Raw genomic sequence first — 10,520 nt, 5'->3', positions numbered from 1 at the left:
AGAATGCCAAGCTACAGGGGCCCCTCTGCGGGGAAACCTGTATTTCAGTCAGCAGCATCCGTCAGCTAAAACAGAAGTGTAGGGACAGATGCTGGAGGAAGGATGACACGTTTAAGTGGTGGCCGACTTTAGAACCAGTGTGTGGTTTTGTGTACAACTAAGTCAATGCCACACGCGTACTAATGCAGTATTTTGTCCAGATTTATGTGTGGAACATAACTATCACTCTAGGCTCATTTCAGTGCAAGATTATGGAGCTTGTAGGCTCCCGGTCCTACAGTCCTGTCACATTTCCCGGCAGGGTCACACAGTGAAGGAAAGAACAAGCGCATTGTTACAACTCCTTTGGCTTCCGTGGCAAACATCACACTTGGGCGACGACTGCCAAGTTAAAATCCACAGGTCTTGGCCTGAGGCTTGTTTAGGCAGCGCCGTGCCGGTGCCTCTGGTCGGTGCCAGGTTCCCTCCGTTTCAGGAAACCTCTGCATGTGGCGGCGGTCACGTCCGAGGGCTCGGAAAAGCCAGTCGGGAACTGCTGCGGCCCCTCTCTGCCCTTTCCATTAAAAGGGCCCGGGTGGAGGTTCGGGAACTAAACTCAAATTTCGGTTCGCTCACAAGGGAAGCGCTTTGACACACGTGCTTGCGAGAACGACTGTGGTGGTGTCCAGCAGGGACCCGCCTGTCCCTCGGGCATCTCCTCGTGGAGTGCCCCTCACCCTCTCCGTACGCCACCGCGGCGGCGGGGCCGCGCCTCCCGAGCCGGCAGCCGCCGCACCCGGGAGGTGGCCGTGTGCTAGCAGTGCCCGCTGAGACAGGTGAGAAATCACTCCACCGCCTCCCCGCTCTCCCGGCAGCTCCCAAGCCGCCGGAGAGAAGCGGCCGGTAACCCCAGTCCGCTTCCCAGGGAAGGGCGGGGGCGCCACCGCCTCTCTCGGGTGGGGCGGGGCGGGGCGCCGGGGGCGGGGCCGGCGCCTCGCGCGGCCGTTGGGAAGTGGCGTCACGGCGGGCGCGCGCGCCTGCGCGAGGGCGGCGGATTCGAACGGCGGAGAGAGGGAGGGCGGCGGGAGGAAGAGGAACAGGAGCAGGGAGAAGAAGAAGAGCAGAGGAAGATGAGGCGCACGGTGCCCCGCAGCACTTTGCGGAAAATAATAAAGAAATACAAGCCGCAGTTACGCCTGGCGGCGAACGCCGACCTGCTGGTGAGGAGAGAGAGAGAGAGAGGGCCGGGGGAGGGGCGAGGCTGGAGCTGCCTCGGGGAGCCCGGGAGCGGTTCTGCCCTTGGCCGTGGCGGTGCTGCGGCTCTGCTGGTTGCCTGGGGGCAGCCATCCCTAAGTGAGGACATTTACGCTCTAAATGTTTTGGATGGTGCGCCCTGGAGCACTTGGGAGTTGACGGGATGCCAGGTTCCTACTGATGGTGTTTCTGCAGTGACCTACGAGCAGAGGGGAGGCGAAGTTTGTGGGGAGGTGGACTGTTGGTTTGCCTAGTAACATATGGATAAGTAGAGATTGCTGCTCTCTTCTCTGCTGGTGGGTGCTGTATTGTAGGGCTTTGACAGCGAGTTTGGGGATTCAGGGACGGGCTGATGCGTAATTATTGTGTCACTTCACGTACACGCTACTGTTCAAAGAGTTTGGTGTAGACGGACCGAAAAATACGAATTTGGCTTACGTGGCTATAACACGCAGATGTTTGTTGTTAATGTAGATCAATTTGGGTGTGCAAGTGGTCAATTGTGATCAGTGAGTTACTAAGCTGTTCAGGCATCTTGAATGATCATATATTTTTTGAAAGCCATCTAAGTAATCTCTGTCCAAAACTAAGGAATGACAAGTCTTGTTGCTAATCTAATAAGGTGTGGGGATCCTGTTCATGGTTTAAAAATGCCTGCCAAAAAGGTGTAGAGCCATATCAAACAACTTTCCAAAAACTGAGGCCAGCACAGCTAGATAGCTTCTGATCTGCACTGAGGGATTTGTGACACAGGTAGGGTTTGTCTCACCAAGGAATTATTTGACTACAGCAAGGATACCTGACCACAGGAGAGTTTGTGGTAACTGCTATACTGAAAAAAAAAATGTGCATAAAAAGGATATTCTTTGAAGTGACTTAATAGGCTAAACTTGCTTGACTGTGTTGCCTTCTTGTTTACAAATGCATGTGATTCTCAGAGCATTGAAGTGTTAATGCATACTCTGTGCTAGTATGGTCCCTGGCTTGAATTGTAAGTCCATGTTTCATACGTGTATGAAAGTTGTGTCTTGCAGCATCTTGAAGGTTGGTATCTGGATATATGAAGCTAAATGTAAACATACAAAATTAAAATAAATAATATGAGATTAATATGAATTAATATAGTAATTACATGAGAGTATTTAAAGTTGAATGTAAACATTAAATATTTCTCTAATTGAGCTAACAAAAATATGATTTCTTCCTACTGTTTTTGTTATCTGGAGTTTTTCATGGACTAAGGATCTGGCCCCTTGCTACTCATGCTCAGACCCAATCAAAGCTTATTCAGTAGTCAATTAATCAAACTTACACAATCACTAATACGTTTTTTGGAGTCATTGGTAACAATTGGTCTGTGTTTCCAGGGTAATGAAAATTTGGCTTCAAATTAGTGTAGCTGTCTGAAAAGGGGTAAGTGGGACGTCCCTCCAAATCTTGGCCTTTGGTTCCCATTTCTTTGTGGTCCTGTCACTAGTGTTCTGTGTGCTGCAAAGACAATCAGTGAATTGAATTGACTGAAACTTATGAACAACAGCAACAGATGTAGCTTACAATATGGCTAATCAAATGTTCATTCCCACACAAAGGAGGAATATCAGAATAAATTTTAATACTGTAATGGAAACTTAGATTCTCTCTTCTGGTGTTGTCAAATTAAATGGCCTTTAATGTTACAAGGCGTGGCTTTTTTATTTTCTACCTTTAAATAGGAATGTCCAGGTGTGGTTGTTGTCCATAATGTTCTTAAGCTAGGCACATGGCTAACAACTCTTTAGCTCTTTATTTCTATGGACAAATAATCAACACAGCTGGAATTTTGCCTTAAAAAAAAAAGTATGGAAGAGTTTATTCTGTACTTAGTAGTTAGACAAGTAACAAGTTTTGAGAATATGTTTTCTAGTGTCTCTTATTCTCTGCAAACACTGTAACAGTGATTAGATTGCATACTTCAGACATTTATATAGTTACTGTCTTAACAAGATGGAACCATGTACATTTTGACCGAACAGTTTGTGTCTTCTCCAGGGAAGAATGAGAATTGGCTAGTTCAGTTTCTAGTTTATCTTCCTGAATGATCCATGCTTTATGTTTGAATCTACTGCAGTACTTGTCCGGTTCAGTGAGATGGTCTGCCCACCTGGCTTAGGGGATAATCAAATTGGGTTTTTTTCTGGACCTTCAGTGATTATTTTTAGTCGACTAAATCAATATCTTTGTATGTGACTGTAACTAACAAGTTTGAAAGACGTAAGAATTCAGATAATTTTGTTAAATACTTGAATGGGGTTTCTTCTTCACTTTTCAGATTTTTTTTGATCAAGTCTCTTTTCAAAATGTGAAGCTTTGTCAGATTCTGTTTCCTAAGTGTTAAACGTCTTTCTCTTTGCACAATGTAGGTATCAAATTTCATCAACCTTTCTCAGGAAGCTGTTTGTTTTTGTTTTCCTTTTGAAGGGGTATGATAATATCTTTGGGTGAAGAAATATGAAGATTGTTTCATGTTTTTTCAAGGCTCTTTTTGAAAATAAGAGGTAAAGATTTTAGTACTGAAGTTCAGATATTCCTCCAATAGTCCGAGCAGAAAATATACAAACTTTGTTCTAGCTTGAAATTATAGGAGAAAAGGAGGATCTCAGCTGCTTGTTTTATACTAGAAGGGCATGTGTGTATTTTCATTGCAGGAAAAACCTAAAGTATTGCACTGAATGGCCTCTTTTTTTTCTTTATTATCACCACAGAATGATTAATAAGTGTACGTTTAAGGCAAAATATTAGTCTAAAGAATTGTTTTGAAGCTAAGGCAGCAAAATAAAATTACAGAGCTTTTCCGTGCTATTCATTAGTTCTGTTGAGCAGGTGTGTGGAAGTTGCTATGCAAACAGTGTTGTGAGGTTTTTACAAAGTTATTAAAACTTTGCAACCTTTCTTTTCTGGGAAGTAAGCATTCTGTTTTGTAAGGTGATTTGCACAAGTAGTTAATTCAAAACAGTTTTTAATTTTTATGCACAGGGACAATAATTTCATATGTAGTAAAGCAATGCCTTTGAACAAATATGGTATCACTTAGATACTTGTCAGTAACTGTCCTATTCATGGTATTTAGTCATTCTACCTTTCATTAGCTTTTCTCAATTGCTTTGAATAACCTGGAATATTTATTAACCTGTGTACTCTGTTGTGGAATATGTTGTGACTATTGTTTATATCTATTAAAGTTCAGAGGAGGCTTCTCCATATGCAGCAATTTACTTTGAAAATAGGAAAATAAAAGTAGAGCGATTCTGACAAGATGCAGTTTAGAAAAGCAGTTAATTTTAGAATTAACACTTTTGCCTTTAGGTATCTCAGCAAAAGGACTTGCAAGTATGGAAGCTTTTGTTCCACTTCCCTCTTCTCCCCCAGGTTATTTCCAGAAATCTAACCGTCACGCTGATAAGTTTAATAGTGAGAGTTCTAATGTTGAACATTATTTTAGTGCCACTCTGTCAGAGATAATGTCTATGTGAGTTACTAGTTAAAAGTGGCTTTGATATTTTGCAAAGTAAATCTGCAAGAACATCTGCTTTTTGTGTATTCGATGCTTCCAAATTATATCAAGTATTATGTAAATTTATCTATTGCATACTGGCTTCATTTAGTTCAGTATACTGAAAAAAATCCCAAATAACTTGTCCTGTGAATGCTGTTCATATGACAAGAGCCTGTCCTCTAGCAGATTCTTATTGCTGCAAATTCTTTTTTGTTGCAAATCCACTTTATCTGTAACTTTCCATGTTATATCCATGTTATATTTTTCTAGGCTTTACAGGTCAGGTGCAGCAGAGTAAATACATTGCCTAATTCATGTAAATAAAATTTCCATATATTTTAATAATATTTTTCTGAGCTCTTTAGTGTGAAAGTAATTTTGTACACTTTACATAGCAAAGGAAATACTGTTTGAAAGTTAAATTTGCAGAAGGTGCAATTATCAATTTTTCAAGTGGGACTATTAAAATAGTTCGCATAATATTTGTATAATGTTAGAAGTTTGTATTATAGGTCCCTGATTACACAGAGGTGCTATTGACTGGTCGTTTTAGTCCAAGTTGGAGCAGTTCCTTCCTTGCCTGCTGAAATTTTTTGCAGCTTCTGTATTAGCAGAACAGAATTCCATATTGAATGGAATTCTGCCCTACCAGTTCTTCTAATATAAAAAGGCTAAGTAAGTGATGGGCTGGGAAAAAATGGATGAAACCTTCCGACACGGAAGAATTTCTTGTTCTGGAGAAATGAATGTCAATGTCTCTTTGCACTGGAAGGAGGCAGAAGTCCTTGATCTCATCTGTGGTCCATTTGGCGATAGAGCAGGGATGAATTTGTTGTTCATAAAAGTCTGGCTGTTGTAGTCAGTGAAAGCTGACTATATTTACTAGTAAGCAAAAAGGCTCCTGATTCTCTGATATTTATGTCTACATTTTATTATTAAAAATTGCTAATAAAAATCAGACTTGATTCCTATTAGATCGGTTGTTGTTTGATCATTTCTAAAGCATTTTTACAATTTAAGTATGCTAAACTTAAACTATAAGAGTCTTACAGTAAAGGATGTCTCGGAAATTTACTAAGGCTTGAACTGAGTGATATATTGCTTTTCTGAGAACGCCTTTCAGAAATTTGGAAACAGTCTAATATGCAAATCCTTTGTCCCAAACAATGAACCTCTAGAAAACCAAACTATGCTTAATCAAGTTTGAATCAGTCTTGGTTTTTTTGTTTTTTTCTTCCCTATTTTAAAGGTGCATTTGAACTTCTTACTGTTTCTCCATCGGCTAGCAGAAGAAGCCAGGACAAATGCTTTTGAGAACAAAAGTAAAATAATTAAACCCGAGCACACCGTATCTGCCGCAAAGGTATTAAAGGACTTTTAAAACTTTTCTTTTTTGCATAATGTAAAATGTATTATGACAGCATATACAAATATTTTCTATGTTAAAGTTGATATTTTATTTATAATTCAAAATGTGTAGAAACTTAATATTCTTTAATCCATCGCTGGCGTAATTCACTGTCACCAAGACAGCAAATTATCTTTCCTTGCCCTATTAAGTATAACCTGTTTTTTTTATTATTATTATTATTATTATTCCGTGTTTAAACTCATAGTTTCTATGTATGGGTAACTCTACAAAGTGGTCTACCAGCAAGCATTCATGGGTTGCAAGCCTCTCCAAAGTTGAGGATCCTTATTTCAGATGATACTACATCAAGGAAACGTGCTGTCTTAACTTCAGTTATGTAAGTGAAGCTTTATGGAACAAGTGAGAAATAGTTCAGAGAGGTTCACATATTTTTTTGCACCTTCAGTTCTTACCTGCTTGGTCTGGAATAAATTTGTAGTGGATTCTTGCAGCACGGTGTGGATACTACTTGAACAAGCAGATATTTTGTGCAATGTGTTTGGCAAGGGAAGAACGCAGGGAGGATTAAACTGTGGATTGCTATATGGGTAATTTAGCATAACAAAAACTGCTGTATGAATATCTGTGAAGGATGGTGAGTTTTGTATACATGCAAAAGAAGGGAAAAAGGAAGGTGTTAAGCAGCTTTCTCTATCTAGAAAGAATTAGTGTCAAGGTATGACTGAAATCCCTTTGTACTCTGTAGCGCATTTCACTCGCTAGGATATGTCTTGTGTATCTCTTTCAAGTTTATTTACCTTGGTGTCATGAAGGAACTTGGCCTCTTTAATTTGTTAACTGTTTAACCACTTACTCCTGCTGGGCAAATTGGAAGAACAAAACTCGATGTTATCTGATATTTTGGTCCTGTGGCTTCTGTTTGTTTTCAGTATTTTTTTTTCCTCTGGTGAAAGGTTTAGTTTGATACTTTCTATTACTATAGTAACAAAAATATATACAGGATATGTAGTGTAGCCAAGTGAATGTTACAGTTGGAATCTTATGCATTTGTAATTTCTTTTTAACTGCGATCTTAACATTATTTGAACATTTTTGTGCTCCATTTATTTTTTTAAGATGAAAAGAAAGGAAAAACTGCCTGTATTTTAATAATGTTAACACTTAAACAGTCCCACTTGGGCTTTGAAGTTCATTTTTCAATTTAAACTCCAAACCAAAAAATGTCCTTCCAAAGGTCTGTGTGCTCTTGATATAGAAAGAAATAAGGCATTGCAAACACAAATTGAGCATAGTAGCTGTATGATGGCAAACCTTAATTTTTCTTTTTGTCTAGGCCTAACAGGGTAAGAACTTCAAGGAATCTACTGAGGGCTTGAGACCACTATTGCCATTTCTCAGCATTAATTTTTAAAATAAGCCTTTTATTTTACAGAATTTTTGCTTATGAATGTTCTTGCTTAAAAAAAAATCTGATATAAAATCTTTCAGTTATGCTTTTGCTTTATTTCTAACGTTTTCTGTAGAGTTTTCACCTTGGTGACTCAAGTCTTGGAAACAAATTGGCTAGGTGAACCTTTGGTCTGAGTAGCCTAGCATTTTGGACCTGAATTGTAGTGATAAAAGTGGTGATAAATATACTTTTTTTTCTTTTTGCAGGTTATTTTAAAGAAAAGCAGAGGCTAGAAAACAGACCACTGGAATTTTAAAGCATGTTTTTCCATCTTGTCTTACTAACTTGAGGCACTGTGAGCCAGCTTTAGCACTTGTGGAAGTATGCAGTTTTATTGATGTCTGTCTCCTGACTCTGAGTATCTTGCTCTTTCTTTAAAAAAAAATAAAAAAATCTTGCAATGTATATTTTCATACGCTTCACGCGTAATTTTAAAGTGAGTGTCACTTGTCATTTAAGACTTTTGATGTACTTTATTTCTTTCATAATGATGGAGGAATGCCTGTACCGTACATACTCTTCAGGTACAATGTGGCATCTATTATTAGAAGTGTGAAACTTCTAAAGGAGAACAGTAATAACAAAAATGCAGATTTCACAAAATCTGTTATAGATTGTGCAGTTCAAAGCAGATTTACTAGTTAAATAAAATCTTGGCTTTCAAAGTAATCACTGTAGAAGCAAGTGTATTAAATATCTTGCCTTCAACTTATTGATTAATGTCTTAATATTTTTTAAATTACTTTGTAAAGTAGGTTAAAACTTCTCTGTTCTGGGGAAAGAATACATATTTGGTATTTTAAATCATGCTCTGAACTGTTAAACTGGCCTATTGTTTGCTGTGGTGTATGAGACAACTTGGTGGTCTGTAATTCAGTTGGTGTGGACAGATGCACAGATTATGGAGAAGAAAAGATCTGGCACAGCTGTTGTTTTTGAAGTTAGATCTTGTAAAAATAACAAAGATAAATTGTCATGAATGCCCAGCTATTTCCTCCCCCCTTTTGAGTGTCATCCTAACTTGTCATAGGTCTGGAAATGTGCATTATATAAATATGTCTTCTTAAATTAAGATCATATTCTATTCCTGATATAATACTTGTAACCATTTACTGAACACTTTGCTTAAGGGATGTTTTAATAAAATTATAGTTGAATCTCACAGTTTGAGCTGATAATACAGTTTTGTGGAATATGTGGTAGCTGGTCCTTCATATGCACAGTGAACTATTCTCAAAATAAAGGATCTTTAAAAGTGTTATGTAGTAGTCTAATTTTGTTTAACATCTTACTGAATATATTCTAGAAACTCAGCAAAAAAGAATTGCATTTTAGAAATATTTTAGTAGTCTAAGAAAACTACCAATGCCAGTACTTTTAATTTCATGTCATGTCCACGTGCTTTTTAAAATCCTGTGCAGCCTTTGAAAAGTATGCAGAAATGAAGGATTACTCTTCCACTTAACTCAGAGAGCTTAGTTCAGTGAGCTTCTTTTAAGGGTTGACGAGATTATTCTGCCTTTTCTTCTCTTACTCCCTTGGAATCCACAAAGAAGGCTGAGAACCTACACATGGAGAGGATTTAATAATCTCAAGTACATTCTCAGGAATAAGGAAGATCTAAGTATTTATATTTTTCTTTGTAATTACTGTCTGTGATTTAACAATTTTATTGCAACACTAGGTCTTCTTGTGTTAGAAATGTTTTCTCCTAATTTTCCCTGAAATATTTTATTATAGTCTTGATTTTCCTAGGAGCAAGATCCACTCTTAGCGTAGTGTGGAATATTCTTATTCCCATGTAGTAGATTGGTGATGAGCTACCATTGGGTAAGGGAGGCAATGAAGGGTTAAAACCAACCAGTGTACTTTTAAAATATTTTATACTGTGGTTTTGGCCTGCATTCATGGTTAAGAAGGTGCCCTTTTTTAGTAGGAGAGAGACTTTTGACAGTCCATTGTTACTGTTTTGTAATAGCTGAAGAAGGCAGGTACTAAGAAGACCTGGATAGCTTGGCAGGTATTCAGGCTTCTCTCTTAAACTTTAAATAAATACTTACTGAAAATAAATGTGGTCAATGTAGTGTGCTTAAGCATTCAGAAATATAAAATGTTTTTCTAGTATCTTCTTGATTGTTCACCATAAAGTTAATTATATTAGTATTTGGCAGCTCTTCTGTACTCCTTCATGTATATACATGGGTCTCTCCTGTATACAGTACTACTTACTGGATTTTTAAAATCAAAACTCCGTACAGCAGTATTGTCTAAATACCCATGAACACTTCCAATTAATGTAAACTTGGAGGCTATAGTAATAATCTATTTCTGTTATCAAATCTCTATTTAATGACAGAGCATCAAAGTACATAGTTCTATAAAGTATTCTTTTAAACCAGATCTGTACTAGAAAGCTTAATGAAGTTATGTTCTTTTATTTGAATTCATGTGTTGATTCTGCTGTTAGGAGGAAAAAGGCAAGGATTACTGAGGTAAGAGTCATGCTGATGCATTTATAAGGTGTCTCTCCTATTCAACTCTTTTCATGAAACCTTGAGAAATTTAGAGTTCTGAAACCATTGAGACAATTGATTCACTATTGAATTTCCTCTGGTTTTAAAGATAAGATTCAAGAGATTTTGGGAAAGAGATGCTCTCTAACAATACAGTCATCACTCCTTGTTTCCTTAGAAAGCAGGACCTAAAAAATTAAAGTGGCTTTAAGACATCCAGTTTTTCCGTATTCTTCTCTTTGCAAGTTTCCCAATGTTCTGTTTTTCATCCTACCCTGCCCTTTTACTATGACCATCAATGAAAGGGTGAAAAGTGAAAATGAAAAAATAGAATTTGGCCAAAGTACTTCTGATGGCCCTTGTCTTGGTTTTCAGCTTTTCACATAGCTGATGTTAGTCCTTGGGCCAGGGTGGTATCAT

General features: G+C 38.2%; 1 protein-coding gene across 1 annotated transcript; it reads left to right on the top strand.

Moving 5' to 3' along the window:
• Positions 1-1,005: 1,005 nt before the first annotated feature.
• Positions 1,006-8,009, top strand: CENPW (centromere protein W). The gene is made up of 3 exons (XM_032682878.1): positions 1,006-1,199; positions 6,015-6,128; positions 7,794-8,009. The coding sequence occupies exons 1-3, from the start codon at positions 1,110-1,112 to the stop codon at positions 7,818-7,820; spliced, it is 231 nt and encodes a 76-aa protein (XP_032538769.1). The 5' UTR covers positions 1,006-1,109; the 3' UTR covers positions 7,821-8,009.
• The last annotated feature ends 2,511 nt before the right edge of the window (positions 8,010-10,520 follow it).

The sequence above is a fragment of the Chiroxiphia lanceolata genome, chromosome 3 (genome assembly GCF_009829145.1).
Source record: "Chiroxiphia lanceolata isolate bChiLan1 chromosome 3, bChiLan1.pri, whole genome shotgun sequence".
NCBI lineage: Eukaryota > Metazoa > Chordata > Aves > Passeriformes > Pipridae > Chiroxiphia > Chiroxiphia lanceolata.
Note: the sequence above shows the minus strand (reverse complement) of the source record. Positions and strands in the feature narration are given on the sequence as shown.

What these genes read in the sequence shown, in the direction of transcription:
- CENPW (XM_032682878.1), top strand. Translation starts at nt 1,110, where the DNA reads ATGAGGCGCACGGTGCCCCGCAGCACTTTGCGGAAAATAATAAAGAAA. An exon ending in CGGCGAACGCCGACCTGCTG is followed by an intron (nt 1,200 to 6,014) that starts GTGAGGAGAGAG and finishes CCTATTTTAAAG; the next exon opens with GTGCATTTGAACTTCTTACT. An exon ending in ACACCGTATCTGCCGCAAAG is followed by an intron (nt 6,129 to 7,793) that starts GTATTAAAGGAC and finishes TTCTTTTTGCAG; the next exon opens with GTTATTTTAAAGAAAAGCAG.